The sequence below is a fragment of the Lethenteron reissneri genome, chromosome 19, assembly GCF_015708825.2.
Source record: "Lethenteron reissneri isolate LAM-NWPU_2019-01 chromosome 19, ASM1570882v1, whole genome shotgun sequence".
NCBI lineage: Eukaryota > Metazoa > Chordata > Hyperoartia > Petromyzontiformes > Petromyzontidae > Lethenteron > Lethenteron reissneri.
In genome coordinates this window covers 3,914,696-3,936,824 of record NC_083797.1, presented here as the reverse complement: position 1 = coordinate 3,936,824, position 22,129 = coordinate 3,914,696, and the positions used below count along the sequence as shown (strand labels likewise).

General features: G+C 47.1%; 1 protein-coding gene across 3 annotated transcripts in view; it reads right to left on the bottom strand.

The window, feature by feature from the left end:
* Positions 1-22,129, bottom strand: part of LOC133344176 (collagen alpha-1(XXII) chain-like) — a 164,138-nt gene that overhangs the window by 79,192 nt on the left and 62,817 nt on the right. For all 3 annotated transcript variants that reach the window (XM_061554189.1, XM_061554188.1, XM_061554187.1), the window contains 6 exons: positions 13,964-14,017; positions 12,931-12,984; positions 11,158-11,193; positions 10,101-10,130; positions 9,796-9,849; positions 8,604-8,657 (listed from right to left, as the gene is read on the bottom strand). In XM_061554189.1, coding sequence (XP_061410173.1) covers positions 8,604-8,657; positions 9,796-9,849; positions 10,101-10,130; positions 11,158-11,193; positions 12,931-12,984; positions 13,964-14,017 — 282 coding nt within the window. The remainder of the gene's footprint in view (positions 1-8,603; positions 8,658-9,795; positions 9,850-10,100; positions 10,131-11,157; positions 11,194-12,930; positions 12,985-13,963; positions 14,018-22,129) is intronic.

Sequence of the window (22,129 nt, the reverse complement as noted above, 5' to 3'; positions counted from 1 at the left end):
CAACGAACATTTTAGTTTCATCTGCAGGACTCACTCCCACATCCCTAAGTGAACGAATGCCGTGCGGGTGGGTGATTATCATACACAGCCAAATATCTTTCGCTTGGGGGGGGGGGGGGCTGGAGGGGGCTGGAGGGGGCTGACCACCCCCCTGCTGAAGGCTCAGATCCTTGCCCATCTAAATTCTTAAGAGTTTTGTCAAAATGTGCTTGCGTAATATCTAACACCAGTGGCATTTCTTTCCTCAACGTTTCCAGTTCGGCAAACTTCCACAACCAATCTATATATATAAAATCGTTCATGTCTGTCTGTCTGTGTGTGTGTGTGTGGACTTTGGCCCATACGCACTTTCATTGGACGGCGGTTGCCCCTGGCAACGGCTAGCCACGCCTTCGCCGCTTTCATTGGACCTGGCAACGGCTAGCCACGCCTTCGCCAAGGGCTGCAGTTTCATTGGACGGCGGTTGCCCCTGCCAACGGCTAGCCACGCCTTCGCCACTTTCATAAGCTCCGTATTTAATTAAATAATAGCCATTACACAGTATTGTTGGAGCGCTAGGGGGGGGGGAAGGAACGCCACCCGTACCCTGCCTCTTCCAAGCCGACAATTTTAGGCGAGGCCGCAGGCTTTGCACGCTACTAGGCCTCGACACCCACCACGCCACTCTGAGGTAAATTCATCAAAGTTTTTCCTACTCTTCACTACACCCCCACCACAATGTGTGCTATTAATATTACTTTTAAACCCAACGCGCCAACAATCGATTACTTTAATGTTCACTGTACAAATACTCATTAAGCTGGGTGAGCGTACTGCCAGTCTATCATGTACACTGTAGCCTGCTTATTAAGCTCGGTGAGCGTACTGCCACTCTATCATGTACACTCTAGCCTGCTTATGAAGCTGAGTGCGTGTACTGGCAGTCTATAATGTGGACTCTTGCCTGGTTATTATAATCGATTCTTTATATGTTCTTTGTACAAACAGTCATTAAGCTGCTTGAGCGACCCCAGTTCGATTCCAACTCACGCCCACCACCGCTGACGATTATTTGAAACGGACCTGGCCCTCCCCTAGGTCCACTCAGCCTCAAAAGCGTAACTGCTGTCGTGTGTGAACATCGTCACTGGGGAGACAAAGGCGGCGGGGCATCGTGGATCCAAGTCCCGGGCGAAGCCGGGTCATGTGTATGTGTGTTTGTGTTTATGTGTATGTCTGTGTGTCTCTATGTATGTGTGTATGTATGTGTATGTATGTGTTTGTGTGTATGTGTGTGTGTATGTATGTGGGTTTTTTTTATGTCTTTATGTGTATGTCTGCGTGTCTCTATGTATGTGTGCATGTGTTTGTGTGTATGTATGTGTGTGTCTATGTATGTGTGTGTCTATGTATGTGTGTGTATGTGTGTGTATGTATGTGTGTTATGTGTCTGTCTGTGTCTGCATGTATGTGTGTGTGTATTGTGTATGTGTTTGTGTGCATGTATGTGTGTGTTTGTGTGTGTGTATGTCTGTGTGTATGTGTTTGTGTGTATGTGTGTGTATGTATGTGTGTGTATGTGTTTGTATGTGTTTGTGTGTTTACGCTCGCATTACACAAATGTGTTGCTGGTCTAAGGCGTTCCTCGCACAGCATTGCCGCTTTATTATTTCAGTCGTTTACTGCCTTACGCACCCTGAAAGTCGTGTGTGTCTGCAGCAAGCGCGTGTATGTGTACCTATGGACGCGCGCGCGTGTGTTGTGTAGGGGGAACGGTAGTGTAGTGCTTAGCGTGCTGTCTGTGTCTGTCTGTGTGTGTCTGCGTGTGTCTGTGTGTGTGTCTGTGTGTGTGCGTGTGTGGTGTGTGGGGAGCGGTAGTGTAGTGCTTAGCGTGCTGTCTGTGTGTGTGTGTGTCTGTCTGTGTCTGTCTGTGTGTGTCTGAGTGTGTCTGTGTGTGTGTCTGTGCGTGTGTGGTGTGTGAGGAGCGGTGGGTGTAGTGCTTAACGCTACGCTGCGCTACCAACCCGGCAAACCCAGTTCGATTCCCGCTCACGGCCACCACCGGTGACGATTATTTGAACCTCCCCTAGGTCCACTCAGCCTCAAACGAGTAACTGGTGTGGCGTATTAACATCGGCACTTGGGAGACAAAGGCGGCTGGGCGTGGTAGATCCAAGTCCCGGGCGAAGCCGGGTCATGTGTATGTGTTTATGTGTATGTCTGTGTGTCTGTATGCATGTGTGTATGTATGTGTGTGTATGTATGTGTGTGTATGTATGTCGGTTTTGCCGCCGTGGTGGATCCAAGTCCCGGGCGAAGCCGGGTCATGTGTATGTGTTTATGTGTATGTCTGTGTGTCTGTATGCATGTGTGTATGTATGTGTGTGTATGTGTTTGTGTGTATGTCTGTGTGTGTATGTATGTCGGTTTTGCCGCCGTGGTGGATCCAAGTCCCGGGCGAAGCCGGGTCATGTGTATGTGTGTATGTGTTTATGTGTATGTCTGTGTGTCTGTATGCATGTGTGTATGTATGTGTGTGCATGTGTTTGTGTGTATGTATGTGTGTGTGTATGTATGTGGGTTTTTTTGTATGTGTTTATGTGTATGTCTGCGTGCCTGTATGTATGTGTGTATGTACGTCTGTGGATGTGTTTGTGTGTATGTATGTGTGTGTCTATGTATGTGTGTGTATGTGTTTCTGTGTTTGTATGTGTGTGTATGTATGTGTGTTATGTGTCTGTCTGTGTGTCTGCATGTATGTGTGTGTGTATTGTGTATGTGTTTGTGTGTGTTTGTGTGTTTACGCTCGCATTACACAAATGTATAATGCGGGTCTAAGGCGTTCCTTACACAGCATTGCCGCTTTATTATTTCAGTCGTTTACTGCCGTATGCACCCTGAAAGTCGTGTGTGTCTGCAGCAAGCGCGTGTATGTGTACCTATGGACGCGCGCGCGTGTGTTGTGTAGGGGGAACGGTAGTGTAGTGCTTAGCGTGCTGCCTGTGTCTGTGTGTGTGTGTCTGTGTGTGTGTGTCTGTGTGTGTGTCTGTGTGTGTGTCTGTGTGTGTGCGTGTGTGGTGTGTGGGGAGCGGTAGTGTAGTGGTTAGCGTGCTGTCTGTGTGTGTGTTTCTGTCTGTGTGTGTCTGCGTGTGTCTGTGTGTGTGTCTGTGTGTGTGTCTGTGCGTGTGTAGTGTGTGAGGAGCGGTGGGTGTAGTGCTTAACGCTACGCTGCGCTACCAACCCGGCAAACCCAGTTCGATTCCCGCTCACGGCCACCACCGGTGACGATTATTTGAACCTCCCCTAGGTCGACTCTGCCTCAAACGAGTAACTTAACTACTGTAGCGTATTAACATCGCCACTGGGGAGACAAAGGCGGCCGGCCGTGGTAGATACAAGTCCCGGGCGAAGCCGGGTAGTACAGCTAGTAAATAAATAAAATTGTGCTGGTGCACGTCCGGTGCAGCTCAGTTTATCAGCATGCACTTAAACGCTCGCCTATAATCTTAGTTTCAACTTTGTTTAAAATTCACTTTGCGGTGACCCCCCTCCCTGACTTTTATAATGTACAATCCCTCCCCCTACCACCCACCCCCATCACCACACCGCCCCGTCACCACGTGAACAAGGTCACCCTGCAGGCTTGATATAACATCTATCCAGGTGGTTGTACAAGTACACAAAACCATCAGCCCACATTAGAACAACAATAATGCATTAGCCAAGCGAGGCCCTCAGGACTCACAAGGTGGCCTTCGCCATTCCAAAATTGATGTTTCTCATTTAATATAATTCACAAGCATGTGCCACCGGATTTTACGGCGCTCATAAATAGCGGATTATATTTGCGCAATGTTAATGTCACACTATATATTCAGGCGCAAAAAATGACCGCGAGCTTGGCAGCGGAGTGGCCTAAACCAAAAGCGATAAATACGCAGCCTGTTACCTCTACTTAACTGCACCATCGCCATCGTGATTTGTGACAACGCATTTATTCCGAGACCGTCTTCATAACCCAACGACTGCGTTGCACAAGCACAGCAAAGACTACCAAAGCCCACATGTTTCAGTGCTCAACTTTGGGGCCGTCCATAAATGACGTCACGCACCTGGGTGGGGGGGGGGGTGTCAGACATTTGTGACGATGTGTGACGAGGGCGGGGGGGTTGAGAAATGTTACGTCGCATCAAAATGCGCAACTTTTAATAAATGTAGGCAACACGTTCTACTTAATTAAATAGACTTTTTAATAAATGTTTTCTCCTACAACATCAGAGTGCAGCGCCACATTAAATACGCACTACAATGACAATAGTTTAAAGCGATTTGAAGCATGTTTTATTTTTGTTGAGGGGGGGGGGGGGGCAGAGCTTTGTGACGTCATATTTGAGGGGGGGGGGGGACTGACTTTTTGTGACGCCGTGTGACGAAGGAGGGGGGGGTCAAAAATCGTCAAAAATCGCGTGACGTCATTTATGGACGGCCCCTTTCCCCAAGTACAGTACAAAGTCAGCAGCCAAATTAATGCCAAAGCTGATGCCTTATCTGAACGGCAACCACTACTCATGGCACTCCTGCCAAAAAGCACTTCCATTGAATCCAATTAGATTTCATAAATCGTTTAAACAAATACATTGGGCAAGTTACACCGAGGAGATTAGGCACTTGCAACTGTGAAGAAAAAAAGGATCAAGGGTTTTTCATTTTTGTTGCCGTTTCCACTGTTTTAAAGATAGTTCGTCAGCTGACACCATCCGTTTGACTCGAGGTCTCAGCCACCTGTTTGAAAGTTATTTAGAACCTTTGTTATTGCACATGCAGCGTCACCAATTACATTTCTTTAGAACTGCTTTTTGCATCGAGTTCGTTGTCCTTCCCCGCACGATTTGCACGGTTGGCCACATACATTGCGAGAGACGTTCAACGTACAAACACACCAGTGACTGGGCCCCAACAACGCACGTCATAATTAATTCGTTTGGTGAACTTAATTTCAACTCATTTTAAAGCTTTTGTGACTGCAGGGATTCATCTTCTTGGTTCTTTCGGTAAAGTCACGTAGAAGGAAAATAATAAAATAATAAAAATAAAACATAATACAATAATTCTCACGACGTTTCGGCCACAACGCAAGCAGCCGTCCTCAGGTGGAGAACAGGTCTGTCGGAAAGACAGCGTCTGAATGAAACACCACCATGCTTGGAGCGTATATTTTATAATGTTTTATTTTTATTATTGTATTACTTTCCTTCTACGTGACTTTACCGAAAGAACCAAGAAGATTAATTTCAACTCGTTTTTTTTCTTTCACTTAGCTTGGCAAAAAATAAATAGATTGGCTCCGCGAATGTCTTGTTTCAGTTGCATCGCTGTGTCACGAGGTGCTCGGGAGAGTGGAGTGCCCCTCGGGTGAAGGAGGGGCCACGTCAGACACGAACTTCGTGACGTCACTCTTTAAAGGACAATTCTCTCAACACGAGGGTCGTTTTACTGCTCTGCGAGAATCACGCGCGCATACTTTCGTCTCACGGCGTGCTACCGGTAGCACAATTTGGGAGTAAACTATCGGGAAAACATTAAAACAGTTCAGTTCGCAGCACCGTAATGACAGGGTGTTGAAATTGATTATAATAATGGGGCACTAGCATTGGAATTGCAAGTGAAAATTACAAGTTTGCATGCAGTATTGCAAGACACTTTTTGGAATAGGAAAAAATATGAAATCACCTGACTTTTAGATGGGAATATCAAGTCGTGTATGATTGGGCTAGGAGATTGTCAAGAGATGGCCAGAAGATGGCAACAAAGCACGGGATTACTGTATGAATATATGCAGAGCTTTGCCTGATTCTCTCAAAGGCATTGGTTTTCTCTGGGTCCTTCAATTTCCTCCCACATAGAAAGCCAAACACTCACTGGCCACACCTCCCGAAGCAGGATGCTCCTGGATAAATTACGGGTATTAATGTTCTCAATGCAATGCCGCTATTATACAAAGACTCCCTGGTTTCTTTGCAGCAGTTGAAACAATGGGGCAGGTTTCTTAAATGCTTCTGCCTCTCTCTACCCAGCAGTAGCATAGGCGCCCCGGTGGCGAGATGTTAAATCCCTTGTCTAAGTATGCAGGAGGTCGTGGGTTCAATCCCGTGCATGACACATGTATATATGGAGTTTGCATGTTCTCCCCCTGATCGTGTGGATTTTTCTCTGGGTCCTCCAGTCGCCACATTAGAAACGTGAGTTTAGAGTATTTGGCTGCTATACATTTCCACGCGATGAGCCACTTCGTCGAGCCATCATTTGTGGCCAGGTCACTTCTGAAAATTAGCTACGTAGCTCAGTGGGACCTCACCTGGTGGTGTAAAACAAAACAAGTTTAGCATAGTTTGTAGTTTAGTATAGATGGGTACGCCACGGTTGGTCGATCGGTAGGTCACATGTGGTGTGATGAAGTCTGAGGAACCCCACCTCTGCCCAAAATTACCCTCTGGAAGTACTCCCCAGAGCCCCCCTATAGGGAAGGCTCTTCCGCCAGCAGTAATTGTGAGCGAGCAATTGCAGGGCTGCCGCTTTACCTCGAACCTATGATCTTATTTATCATTTCAAAATGTCAGGTGGAGTCAGAGGGCCTTGGAGTGATGAAAAAAGCCAAATTCATTCATGTAGCTGCCTACCTTCATCAGTGTGCCGTATCATTGTGGAAAACTAGCAATGGGAAGGCATGCTAACCGGTAAATCTGCCGCTGTGTGACTTTGCATAATCCCGAGATATTTTCCGTGGTAAGGTACATTCCTTTGCTTATACGGCTTGCGGTATATTAATCTACTTTAACACCAAATGATCTGTGACTGGATGCTTCGGCAAAACGCACGGTGGACGTGATGCATCGTGGCAGTCGGCAACAGAATGCGAATGAAACGTCTGGCAGAGCTGGGTAGCGGCTAAAAGTAATAACCGTGTCTCCCCTTCAAACGATAAGCTGCATCTAAATGGACGTTCACTTCGGAAAAAAAAAACCCAACAATAAAAAGGAAAGTATAACCCATTCAAGTGCCTTTTTTTTCACTGCAAAGATGGCAAAGGATTAAGTTCGGAGAAGCACACCGTTTGAGTTGTGTGTATTTTTCAGCCCTTTTTTGTTTTTCTAAGCCAGTGCTAGCTAGCTTCTGGGTGGGCATCGTTAAACGGTGCTCACGTTGATAATTGTTTTTTTACCCTTCTATCTGGCAACAAAACTGACACCTTTTTTTACAAGGAGTCATGTCTGCATTGACCACAATACCTGCAGTCAGAATGCAAACAAAAAACATAACTCTGAAAATGTATGCACTGTCCTTGAAGTTGATTGGTCCACACCCGAGACAGCTTTCATATTTTGCTCCTGGCAAATGAGGTTCCAATGGTGGTGCTCACGTTGATTTTGTTTTTGTAGCTGCGCTGTACGGCGCTCCGATGGGTTTGTCGGTGCGTTAATGCGCCGCTGTCCAGGCACGGCGACGTCCGTCGTTTCGTGCCCCCCCCCCCCCCCCCCGTGCCAGGAACTTCTTCCCGGAATAGAGTTTCAAGTCAGCACTCCCATCACGCGCACGGCGAAAACGTCGGACGTCGTGCCAATCAGCGGCGTGGTACGACCCGGAAAAAAAAAAACACCGAAGCGGCCTTGGGAATGCCGTCGCAACCGAGTCCCGTTGGCAGGAAGGGAGAAGGGAGAAGGGCACGGCTACGCACGGTGCAAGCGCAAAGGTCATGTCCGCTCGTAATTACGCCATCATTTAGCGATCGCGCGAGGGGGGTGGGGGGGGCAACTCCGCTAAGCGTGGAAAGTACCCGCATGGCCAATCACATTTAAATGCCCGCGCGGTAGACATCGCGCCCGACCGGCCCAAATCCCGAGAGTTTCCCCCTGCCGAGTTGAAAGAGCGGGATGAAATGAAGACTGCTAAGCTTGTGCCGAAAGGTTAATTGCTCGAGTAGGAAACAAGCTTCGGGATGTAAGGAACCTTTAACCCCTCTAAACTCCCAAGGGGGCTACGATGTAGGCCAGGGCAGAGCCACCCATCTCTTTAGCTACCCGCACGTTTGTTTTTGGAGCAGTGGAAAATTTATCTGCAAAATTGCGCGTACGTTTACGTGAATCATAGCTCGCTAACCAAGACAATTGTATTTTTATTCAGATAAAAAAAAAGTAGTTTCTATTTTATAGAACTAGCAGCCCACACGTCCTTTGGAAATTACTATCTGCTCGTCCTTCCCTCTAGCCAGCCAGCCAGCCAGCAAAACTTTCGTCTCATATTGTACAAGTGTGATAGAATGTCCCAATCATTTGCGTGGGATCAACAGCCGGGGTACCTCAAAATAACACACCAAACTGCAGTTGCACCACAATGCCACTGCTGGTGGAGCGAATGTTGCGCCCCACCGCACAAAAACACCAACGAAGCCCCTGCATCGTAGCATTGCAGTCAACCCAGCCACAGGAACGCATCGCTCACGACCGGAGAAACCCCAAAAGCGGAGTTTCCTGCTCTTGCACGATTCGAGTCGCGAGACGCTGCCGGCTGTCGGCATCGCGAAGTCGCGGGGCGGCTGCGGTGGCTGCCGTGCGCGGCAGTGACTTACCCTTTGACCTTCTTTGCCGGGAGAGCCCTCCTTGCCCTCCGCTCCCAGATCGCCCTGCAGGACACAGGATGGCAAAAACCCAACGAGTCAGGGCCCCAACCCCCATGCCATCCCGAGGTGCCACCAACCTCGGCTACAGCGGCTGATTGCGCGCGATTAATAAAAAAGTGGTGGTGGCGCGCCCGTGCTATCCGGCGCTTTTGGAAACCAAGGGTTGGTAGATCACGGAGATCATAAACCCGCTGCGCTGCGAGGTGCAAGTGCGGTAACCGGGATCGGCAAACCTGCCTCTGTGGAAACCATTTGGGTTTGATCCCCTCGTTATGCGCGGGGAGTGAAGCGTGAGGTTACCCTGGTTTCATGCCACTTTGCCAAACACCCCGTGGAAAGGACTAGATTAGGAAATGCCAATAAATGACCCTCGTGAATTGTGGTCTCGAGACTCAGTGAGGCTCTCCTCGATAAATAAATGAGAGCAACAACGGTCTACTGTGCTGCTCCAGGCACCGTTGTTTTTCTCTCACAAGCAGCAACACACTTGTTAAGGAATTTGTCAAACACCTTCAATGTAGGCCATTGTTTTTTTCCTCCATGATTTGGTTCAGATGGTGAGAAAATTGTTTGAGTGAAAAAAAAAATAGCACGCGTAGCTTAAAAAGCACAAGACTGTCCTGAAATGTTTTATATTTATTTATTTCACGTGTAATGTGAGCCCTTGGTATAATCACCGCTGGAAGAGACTGTAAAAAAATCAACAACAGTCAGCTGATGCTGGTACCGGGCTGCGGCCGCCTCATCATTAAAAAACACAATCGTGTACATTTTTTTTTTTTTTACAAAATGCAGCCCTCTGAGCGAACGTCTGAATTAACTCCCAGGAGAAATACACGAAAGGAGCTGTTTACGAACGGTGTTCCAATTTTCTAGTTGTGACAAATATGCCGCAAAAAAGTTTGCGCGAGAATGACGCACACCGCCGCGTTTCTTTGGCTTTTATTTTTAGGTTTGACAAGTGACAGCCCTTTCTTTGCTTTTTTTTTACATCCCAGCGAGCGTTCCACTCCCATCCTCGTGCAGCAGACACATCCAGGGCTCGGTAATTGCGCGGCGAGTGTGGCCAGCCTCTCCGCCTCTCCGAGGCTTTCTCTGCGTGACGCGAGTTTGAAGGTGTTTCCAGCCGGCCTCGCGTTACCTTGGCTCCAGGAGGGCCGGGAGGACCGGTAGGGCCAGCTGCACCGTGGTCTCCCTAAATAAAAAAAGACAGAAGAGTTCAGCCCCTTTTCGAGGTTTGCCACGGGAGAAACCCAATGTTCCACTCTGTCAAAACGTGATCCGTCTATTACGAATGCGAAGAGTCGCTCTAAAAAAAAAAAGGCCTGACTCTTACGAAACATCCCGCTGTGCTCTATGACCGATTGCAAACACGTATTCCATGAACCTAATTGTTTTCATTCAACATCGGCGAAGTTGTGCTCTGCGATGCATCGTATTGCTTACGCGCTCTCCTTTCAATCCCTGCTGTGCCACCTGCAAACAAACATCAACAAACAAGTCTCTTCCGTCTCCGCAAATCGACAAAACACATCCAAAGTGCTGCTCGTGGGTGCAATAACGCTAAGAGAACGCAAACAACCGCGGGTGTTTTCAAACTCTCCCGATCGAGGAACGTGGGTCTGTAAGGCCCCGCGGTCATAGCGTGAAGGGGAAAACCAACGGAATATCTCGCGCATCGCCCAGCTGCCCCGGCCCTGGGACGAGTCTGTCAGCGGCTCCTTTCTGCCGCCTAATTATCGGAACCGGCGCGTGAGCACGGCACGCGCCAACGCCGCTCGCGCTCATTCATCCGCACGGCTTGCTGCTGCGCCGCCGGGTGGCCGGGGGGGGGGGGGGGTGAGCCGCGTGAGGCTGTCAGCAACGCTGCTGAGAATGAGACAAGGCAGGCGGTGCTGGTGGCGGTGAAGTGGTGGTGGTGAAGGTGGCGGTGTTAAAGATGGTGGTGGCGGCGTTGAAGGTGGTGGTGGCGGTGATGGTGTTGAAGGTGGCAGTGGCAGCAGTGGCGGTGTTTAAGGTGGTCGTGGCGCTGAAGGTGCTGAAGGTGGTGGTGGCGGCCACAGCAGAGGCAAGAGTTTCTATTTCGGGGGGTGCGGGGGGGGGGGGCACGTGGGTTGGGGGGTGGCAGCTGTATTAACGCTTTGTGCTCTCCCCGCCCGCCTGGGCCCTCACGCCGCCTTCCGCTACGACTCAGTCAATTCAACCGCAGACTCCGGCTCCGAGAAGATTCGCCGCGGCCGTCGACGCGCGCGCCTCTCATGTAACTCCTTAATGTGAATTATAGATCTGCAGGGCGCGTATCTCCCACAACAGCTGCTCGGCTTCGTCTGCACGACAAACGAGCAGGCACCGTGCTGCACAGAGTAATTATGTTTGGGGCGAAACAAAAAAAGACCCTCATCCCACGGGTAGCAACGAGCTCCTTACAAACCCCCACCCCACCCCTTCCACCGCAGCTCTCCCCGCCCCCCCCCCCCGCCAACACGATATTTCAGTCACTTACAATGTCGCCGGGTTGTCCAGGCGGTCCCACCTCCCCCTGCGGGCAAGAAAAGAGCCGGCACGGTGATTAATAAACGTGTTTTTTTTAAGCACGTGTGTCCTTCGTTTTCCCTTGGTCACAGGTCTCGTAAAATCCCTGCGCAGAGACACAACGCGCGGTCCATTCGTCACGAACTTGCGTGGGTTATCAACTGACTGGCTTTAAGCATCTGCATGAAAAAGTGGGGAGCGTAAATGACGATCAGAGCAAACGAAACGAGGAAACAATTTCAAAATAATAACCGTGCATGAAAGCGAGCGTTTATAAAAACGTGTAAAGTGCAATTTCGATTTAAAGCTTTCGTGACTGCAGGGATTCATCTTATTGGTTCTATCGGTAAAGTCACGTAGAAGGGAAATAATAAAATAATAAAAATAAAACATGATAAAATAATTCTCACGGCTGCTTGCGTTGTGGCCGAAACGTCGTGAGAATTATTTTATAATGTTTTATTATTTTATTATTTCCCTTCTACGTGACTTTACCGAAAGAACCAAGAAGAACGTGTAAAGTTAGTTGGGTAGCTTTTCCCCCAATCGACTTTTTTTTTCCCCGCCAAGCTGGTATAACCTTGCTCAAATCAAGTCGGGTGTTAACTCTTATTCATTAAAACTTAAAGAGTGCCGTTTGTTGCTGGCCGCAGGGCGTTTTTTGTTCTCCGAGCCTGCGCTCGTTAACCGCCGCTTTACAAAAAGAGCGGTGATGCTATTTTGTAGATGTGCTATGTTTGAGTTTCAGTTAATGACAATCACAAAAGTGCAACTGATAAAATCAAATAATGGAATTTGTACAAGCACACTTTGCTCTTTGCAGCCGAGATGCGCAAGCTTGTTACCACTGGATGGAGTGCATGGGGAATGGGGTGCTAATGATTTATAACCCAAAAGAAACACCACTTAAACCACAACATTTACCAGGTCACAGTAGCCTGGCAAACTTTTGGATGTTAACTGTCCAAAACAATTGGCAGAGAATATAATTAAATCAATATGGTAAAAAAAACTCCCAAAGTTTAACAAACGAGGAATAAAATAAACATTACATAACAATACTGTATACACACGCCAATCGAATAGACTTAAATTCATATTGCTGTTTGAATTTTTGAAAAAAAATAAACAAAACTTCAAACTCTTCTCATTCAAAAGAAAAGCAGCAAAATAACTCAGCAATATCGCTGACAATAAAAAAAAATCTCACCATTATTTAAAAATTCTGAAGCCACAATATTGGACGGAAAATGGCCACTTCAGCAGCCCTTAGGGCCAAGCAGAGTTCTACGGAAGCCACTAAAAACGTTTAAGAATCAATTTTTGTTGTTGAATTTTGACCAAACGCCAACATTCATCGCAATAAAAACATATTTTAAGATTGAGTTTAAAGTTCCCGATGTCAACAATGGCTTTCGGTCCTTGTTTCGCTTGACTATTTGCCGGTTTATTTATGGAGCATCACAAGTAAAACACTTTTCAGAGGTCATGGCGACCTCCTCGCAAGCTGATTTATTAACGGCACAATTGTTACATTTCATTGAAACGGGAATCTCAGTTGGCAAGGAAATTGGTAGCTGCTCGTAAACGGCCATGCTGATTGGCTCTGTCTCATGGATAAAGCCATGGATGAAAGTGAGAGGCCATTCTTGACAAGAGTTAAAAAATGCGGCAGCGTTCCTTGTTAACTGAGGCTGGAAGGTAAAGAGACTGCTGAGTGAGCAGTAGGTGTGAGGATACATACTCTTTCTCCTCTAGGCCCAGGAAAGCCAGGGAATCCATTACTTCCTTTCTGGCCCTGAAAATCAAAACAGACAAAAACATAATGATAATAAAGATGTATTTTTTTAAATATATATTTTCTCAATTTTTTTCTAACTGTGGTCTCGTGAGACAAATGTACATTCTGCAAAGTTCACCGGAAATGACATCAACTTATGTTTTATAGAATGGGCTGCGGAAGGAGACATGACGGAACTACGTCTGAGATCGCTTCAAGTTACCTCTTACACACACACATGAGGGGTGCTGCTCTCTCCTCGGCACATTCGTATAGAAGAATGTCTGTTAAATGGCAATGAAACTGTTTATATATATATTTACAGTCTCAGAGCTCGAATTTTGTCAAATTCAGTGCAAAACCAATTGTAATATTACACGTTTGTGCGTGCAGTCAATGGCGAACGAGCTGAGACCATGAACCCGCCGAAACTTGAGAACCCGATTTTAAACATGGTCGGATACCTGAATTCGAATTCAGAATTTTAGCACTTGTGGTTCAGTGCTCGAAAACTCTGAGACACCCAACCAAACCTCCGGGGAAAGCAATTCTTAAAATTAAGAACACAAACTGGGCAAGGTGCATTTTGATTTAAGCACCTCCGTGGATAAGCCAACATATGAAACATATCCTTGCTTCCAGTTCATTGGTAGACATTTATAATCGTTTTTATTTCCCAATGGAAAAAAAACATGAGAATGGTCCAAAGCAGGTATAGAATATAAAAAAAAAACATTGCGGCACAGCGAAAGGAAGCCGATTGCGAAGGGTAAATCAAGAAAGAAAAAAAACGCATTCACACGAAACGCGGTTCAATAAATCACAATTTAAATGTCTTCCGAAAGAGGGGATTTTTTTTCTCCCATGCATGTGATTTTCCATTTTGCGCAGCGCGGAGGGAAAGGCAGCACTTTACTGGGACGCAGGTAACATTTTTATAAGGATGGCCATAAACGTGGCTCGGGCGAGAGAGCGTGGCACGTGTTTGTTTACGTACATCCTTTCCGCTTAGTCCCGCGGGCCCCGGCAAACCTATATCTCCACGGTCACCCTGTAAAAGCAAAAGAGCTCATCAAACTCAATTCGCATCCCCCAACCCCCTTGCACAGCGAGGCCGGGCAGAGCCAGCTACATATTCTCTGCGTGTAAAAAAAAAGAATATATAAACAAAAACACACACACCAATGGAGACTAGGCTCTAAGAAAAGCTGTCTCGAGTGCGGACCAATCAACTTCAAGGACAGTGCATATCGTTATCATTATCAGAGTTGTTTCTTTTTGTTTGCATTTTGACTGCTTGTGTTGTGGTTATTGCAAACATGATGCCTTGTATAAAGGTGTCGTTTTTGTACCAGTTGAAAGGGTAAAAACCTATCACTATATTTTGCCACTGGTAAAAGAGACGTCTCATAGCACACACAATGGTATTTTAAAATATATCCTCAACTCGGCTATAATGGTATTTTAATTCATTTTTACAATGATTCATTGGATCAGTGTTTCGAAAGAAGACAGGCCCTGGTCTGTCTTGAGCCACACTACTCTCATAAAAATATATAAAAACAACCGGCAGACTCTTGTGACCCCCACTAACTGAAATAAAAAAACCTCTCCCGGTTCACGAGAGCCATCCCACGCGTGCGTCACGTTTAACACGTAGGCTTTTGTGGCCAACATTATCCCTAAGTTTTTTTTTTAGTTAGAGCGCGTAAATATAAATAACTGGCGTGTAATTGTAATGCGTCAAACCTCACCAATTGGTCGTGTAGGGTGGTCGCGGGTTTAACGACACATTCATATTAACGCGATCTAACCTAAAAAAACAAAACCTCGATTATGTGTTACGTGCTCCCTGAAGGCCACGGCGTCCCTAAGCGCCGCAGAATCCCGCGGGGGAATTCAGCATCGTGAACGGCGGGGCTGAGATTTAAACCCTCCCTCTACGTGTCTCGCAGATATGGTAAAAGGGTAAAGGTGCAGCCCTGCAATTTCTTGCTCGCGCCCACCGCTGGCCGAAGGGCCTCCTCCGCATGAGGGAGCTCTGGAGAGGACCCCTCTCCACAGTAACTTGGCCTACTCTTCCACACTGGCCAGAATAGGTGGGAGTACCCACACTTAACCCCACCACACCAGACCTGCTGATCGATGGTGTGTGTATTGATACTGCTTCGTGGATAGACGCGGAGGGGGGGGGGGGGTTGGGGGTTTAGGAAAATTTCGCGTCTCCGATTAGTACGGTTTGCTACGTACGGTGCGAAAAAAACTCAACAAAATGTATATCCAAACTTGTACCATTGCGTCATCTGCCATGCTAACCACTTACACGACGACAGCGACGGTGAGGTCCATGAAATGTTTACACTTGATATCACTAAATGTTTGAACGTTAAACATTTCAGCCGCACAGGAATTCGCGAACCTATTTCTCACCCCTTTGTAGTGCCCTGTGTTGTCATTCCCCGGATGAAAGTGTCCCGTAATGTGTTTTACTTTGAGAAGGCATGGCATTTGTTCAGTGGCAATAATATCACACAGTAAGGGCTGCTCAAATGACACTTATTACAACAGTGATATCAGTTAAAGGTGCAGCCCTGAATGTTTTGCTCATGCCACTGCTGGTGGAAGGGCCTCTAGGAGAGTCAGCTCTGGAGAGCCCCTCTGGAGGGTATTTTGGCCTACTCTTCCACACCGGACAGACATTTTGGAGGAGGTGGGGAGTACCCACTACACGTTTTCCCAAAAATCAGTTGGTTGGTGACGTTGAACCAGGTGCAAACCTGTAAGGACTCCACATCTCCTCTGTAACGGTGAATTAAAGACTCTCAAATAGTTTTTTTTCTTTAAGATTGTCCTGCGTTGAGATGTTTGGCCAATGCCACCAATGAGTGTGTTACACGTGGGAATAAACCGGGGTGCCTGGGGAAAACCCACGCATGAAAACGGGGGGTGCACCGATGGGTTCACAAGCACACGTGATGTACTGCCACTGCATGGCCACTATACCCAGTTGTGTGAAGCTCTAGATCGCAGGAATGCTCCACTATGCTTCTCCCCACTCGAGATTTATATTCTGCCGATGAACGGATGGATGAATGATGTGTAAATAAAAGTTATTTGCAATAAAAAAATATAGCAACACGGATAAGGACCGCAACAAGAAGTTTCTGCAATACACACACCTCAGTATAAACTGATGCCTCTAAAGAGGCTCCATATCCGCATGGCATCGATGTGACCTCGATATCCGCATGACCTCGATGTGACCTCGATATCCACATGACCTCGATGTGACCTCGATATCCGCATGACCTCGATGTGACCTCGATATCCGCATGACCTCGATGTGACCTCGATATCCGCATGACCTCGATGTGACCTCGATATCCGCATGACCTCGATGTGACCTCGATATCCACATGACCTCGATGTGACCTCGATATCCACATGACCTCGATGTGACCTCGATATCCGCATGACCTCGATGTGACCTCGATATCCACATGACCTCGATGTGACCTCGATATCCACATGACCTCGATGTGACCTCGATATCCACATGACCTCGATGTGACCTCGATATCCACATGACCTCGATGTGACCTCGATATCCGCATGACCTCGATGTGACCTCGATATCCACATGACCTCGATGTGACCTCGATATCCACATGACCTCGATGTGACCTCGATATCCGCATAACCTCGATGTGACCTCGATATCCGCATGACCTCGATGTGACCTCGATATCCACATGACCTTGATGTGACCTCGATATCCACATGACCTCGATGTGACCTCGATATCCACATGACCTCGATGTGACCTCGATATCCACATGACCTCGATGTGATCTCGATATCCGCATGACCTCGATGTGACCTCGATATCCACATGACCTCGATATCCGCATGACTTCGATGTGACCTCGATATTCACATGACTTCCATGTGACCTCGACATCCACATAACCTCGATGTGACCTCAATGTTCAAATTACCTCGATATCCACATGACCTCGATGTGACCTCAATATCCGCATGACCTCGATGTGACCTCGATATCCACATGACTTCCATGTGACCTCGACATCCACATAACCTCTATGTGACCTCGATATCCACACTCAACGTTGCTAATTTTACATTGCCATACGAATGAAGCAGTAGCGTCCGCTTCCACAGTTCTGTTGGCTTTGCGAGGTTCGCCACATCACCCTGGATTACAAGGCCGGAGTCAATAAAGTTATACAAATCTGGTCACAGACATACACGCTAACATACACCATGGAGTCATAGACAAAGCTCACCCACATAGCCTTTGTAAATGTATTGGGGCAAATACTATTAGTGAGAACCTATTAAGGCTGGCACAGTACACAAACTTCTGCTGGCCAGGCACTGCTGCCTAGCCACATTTGTCTTCCCAATGCTAATATTTACACATGGCACCAGGCACACATTTAAGAATGAGTCGATCTAGGGAAGGCCCATGACCGGTTGAGATATTTGTCACTGGTGTTGGCTGTGAGCGAGAATCGAACTCAAGTCTCAGGGTTCGTAGCAAAGTGTGCTAACCACTACACTACCGCTCCCCAAACGAGCATAGAAAGAACTCCCGTGTAGCCTTTAACAAACTGTCATGGAAAATGCTGTTACTAGGCACCGATGAAGGCCCACATGGTACACAAAAGGGTAGGTGGTCAACACCACACTCGGTCACCTTAGTTTCCCCCAGTGCTGATGTTTACACATTGTACCAGGTACTCATCTAAGGCCGAGTCGACTTAGGGGAGGCCCAGAACCAATTCAGATAATCATCACTGGTGTTGACCGTGAGTGGAAATCGAACTCAAGTGGCCAGGTTCGTAGCGTAGCGCGCTAAGCAATGTTCCACCACTACCCAACACACAAAAACACATGAACAAATACACCATATGAAAAAATAAGCATACGTTTTATCCTTTCTGGCAATAAAACACGAGGTGTTAAGATGTTCAAACACCAAATAGGAATCAAGTCTGCATTAACCACACGTACTTGTGTAGAACAAAGGTCCCATTTTAAGCACACATCATATTATAACGCACCTCCAACTTTTCATTTAAAATAGATGGGAAAAGACTGTGTCATATCATCCGTAAAATACGTTACATGTGCCAAATTTGATGTGACCCTAGGCGCCACAAAAAGACACAATCCAGGCTTCAACGACACCATCCCTATGCCACCGTATGTGCATTCATCCAGCAACATGTGCATTTAATGTTCCCATATAAAACCCCATTTAACTCAATAATAGAACAAAGAAGATCAAAACTGCCGATTACAGCATCCTGTCCTCCACTCTCCTTCTCTGCCCAGCCCTCCCTTACAGGACAACAACAGAGGACAGAGGTTCCGGCGTCTGTGCAGTCTCGGCAACGCAAAACCAGATGCCCCGAGCCCCGCGCGCGTTGACTTGTGGGGCGTGCGATCATTCTTGACACCGACCACGGACACACTGGCACGCGGCACCATACAATTAGGCTACTCGACCCGGGTAATTACGATGCTGTAATCACCTCCCCCACACCCCCCAAAAAATAAAAGCACGTGTTCCCAATATCTTAATTCGCGGTCTTTGATTTGTGAATTTGGAACCGCACGTGTTTGGCTGCGGTAAGAAAATGCGTTGCGGAGAAAGTCCAGAAATTGACGAGGGTGAGAGAAAGAGAGAGAGAGAGAAACTGCTTCCCATATTTGAATGGGGTTTTACAACTGTGGGCTCTGTGCTCCGTGCTCTGGCTGGTTTCATCTGTCATGTAATGAAAGCTGAATGCCACACACCTGGTCTGCACATCACAGTGTGGGCCACGTGTGCAAAGCTGACATTGGACAAAATCCCAAAACACTGGGGCAGACCAACACGTGATATTTGGCACCAGATGTTACGTTTATGACTCTACAGTATTCCCCGCGTTATTCGCGAGGGATATTTTCCCGAGATGTTCGTGAATAGCTCATTTCGTGGAAAATTATATTGGCCTACAAGAAAAATATGTTTTATGAATTACCCTAAATAAATACGTAAAACAAACGATTTAATACATGAACATGATCTCATCACTTTTTCTCAGCACTTTCTCGCATCACATTATCCGTCACTACTTTATCTTAAAAATCGCGGGATAGCAAGTTCGCGAATAACGAGGGAATACTGTACATGCTTTCGGAATTACAGAACGCAACGCTAATTGGGAGATGTGGCGAAGTGGTTAGCGCATTGTGCTATGAACCCAGCGACTTGAGTTCATTCTCAGCCACCGGTGCACCACCCAGGGACTTCTGAACCAGTGCAGGGCATGCCCCTTCACCAACCCGCTCTGACCAGCGTGGTGAAGTTCTGTCAAACAACCACTTTGACCAAGACGGCATAGGCAGGCCTTCAGCCCATCGTTGGACTGTACAGAGGGCTCCGGGAACGAAGAATAAAATTAGCATTGCTTAAGCGAGCACGTTTTATAACTCACACGTCGGTGATTACAGTAATTAAATTTTCTCGCTCGCTATCTCGACAGAGTGCGACGCAACGAAACGATGCCTCCTTTTTTTCTCTCGCCTCTTGCAACGAGAACGGTGCGTCAAAAAAAAGAAGAATCTGGAAACGCAATTACGTCTAAATGCATCGTTTTCTGCGGAATATCAGATTACAGCAGGGGCATCCTCCCGGGCACAATGTCTCCTTTGAGCCGCAGCCTGCCGCTCAAGAGGGAGGGGGCGGTGTACCTCCGCTGCTGTCACGGCGGCAGGATAATGAGTGTCTGGCCGAGATCCTCCTGCCGTGGTCACCCGTTTGGCAGGCCGCTCAAGCGCGTGTCCAGCGGCCGTGCGTCTGTCTCGGCGGGCGCGGTGGCACAGCGTTACAGCTGCAAAGTGGCGAGACACACCTAGGCCCCCCTCCCTCCCTCCCTCCCCACCTGCCTTGGCTGTCAAGCTGCGGTTCTGTCAAAACCCGCGGCAGACCAAGACATTGCACGCAGCCTTTACAGCCTCGTCAAGTGTCTTTTTTACGTGCGTTCCTTTCGTTCTCAGACTGTGAGCTCATCAGCCATTAGAACTATGCCATTATCATAATTCGTATTCTTCTTTGTTCTATCGCTGCAACGTGTGTTATTTGTGTTTGTTTTACAGTCCCCTTTGTCAATGCGCTTGCTGGATGAAGTACTCCCCGCGCAATGTCAGTTACGACGGTTGTTTTTATATCGCACATCATTGTGGCACATGAGCAATGGATCACTCTTTTTATTATTTCTTTGTGCAGCAAGAGACTAAAGTGGGGTTCTGTGAAAGTCCTGATGTGCTCATCTTCTTGGTTCTTTCGGTAAAGTCACGTAGAAGGGAAGTAATAAAATAATAAAAAATAAAACATAATGTGCTGTGCAGGACATCAATGCACGTGTGTACACCAGCATGCGATAACGGAGTTGGGCCTGTAGGGGGCTGGCAGGGTTATTGATTAACCGGACTTGTAAGCCAGTCACGTGGTTAATGGCGACTCGGTTGAGGATTGCTGTGTGTGACACACGTGCTGTAGCATCTTACAGATTAACCACAATGTGTTTGCCCTCGATTTGGAGCACCTGCTCACGTCCTTTATTTCGAGTGTGCAACATCATGCGTCACCATACTTCACCACGCTGAACACTGCGGGTCGATGCGGGAAGGTTACCAGGATCTGTCACCGATGTTGGCTGTGGCAGGGAATCAAACTCAGGTCGCCGGGTTCAGAGTGAGGTGACCGAACTACCGCGCCACCATTCTGTGTTTGAACTCTGAATAAACAAATCACCTAATTTCCTCATATATTTCTAATATATATGTATATATTTATATATACACAGTATAATGAGTGAAGTCATGCATAATTAATGTTTCAACTAAGGGGGTCATTTAATAGCGTAGGCGACGTGTATTTTTGGTGAGAGAGTAACAATGTCATGACCTGCTCGTTTAATGGTAACCATGGACCACAAGCAGAGGGAACGCCCGCGATTCTCCATCATATCAGAGGTACATCACAATTTTTGTTATTTTTTTTCAGTTGACAGGCCGAGACTGGGATAAAAGTGGGGAATCAAACATTTATCGAGTATGTCTTTATCTCTTCTTAGCTGAGCCAGCCACACACTTACGCGCAGCGTTGGTATCACGAGAGCGTTTGCCTTCATAGTGGCCATGCAGGACACATTTTACGTGGCTCAATTTAATGACTGCGCCGATACATGCAAAATAATTGTTCACCAAGTGGCACAGGCGCTGCTGATGAGTTGTAAGGGATTTTAAAGGCCTCCTACGAGCAATGCCAATGGTGCATTGACGAATCCATAAACAAAGGCGGCAACGTTGTTACCCCTGAACCTTTGTCGCAATGTGAAGTTGAAACACCTTTGATCAGTTACTAAACTAAAACTACACTTTTTATTTTACCAGGTAACACCCACTGAGCAATATAGACCTTTTACAGAAGTAACCTGACCACAAATGATTGCTCAACGAAGTGATTTATCACGTAGAAATGTATAGCAGACAAATACTCCAAACTCACGTTTCTAAATGTGGCAGGAAAACCCGGAGGACCCGGAGCAAAATCCACGCGACCATGGGGAAAATATGCAAACTCGAAATATACAGCAGGCATCTAGGGTTGGGATTTAACTCACGACCTCCTGTATACCAGGCGAGGCAATCAACATCTCGCCACCATCTGGAGCAGCCAGTGAGTGATTAAGACTTTCAGAATAGATGGCCTGGGCTATTCTTGTTGAGTTCTATATACTGGATTAAATACCAAAGGCACCAGTGGGAAGATGAATGCTTCATCTAAATTCAGAACAACTTTTGGCATGGCCAACACACGGACAGACACGCTGTTTTTGAATTTGTGTGATGCCAAGTGGCAAGGCAATGTATTCGGGGACACAAAATCATGGCTGAATGAAATGTGCATCGAAATTATGTTCACGGTATGGTGGTGATGAGTATATGAGAGATGCTTAATAAATTCAGCATTGCAAATCTGTAACACGTGCAATGGGATTCTGCTAAGGCCCTTTGAAATGCGGTCTCAACATTTTTCATTTTAACTTGACCTTGTTTTGAATTTCACCCATGTGAAAAGGCAGGT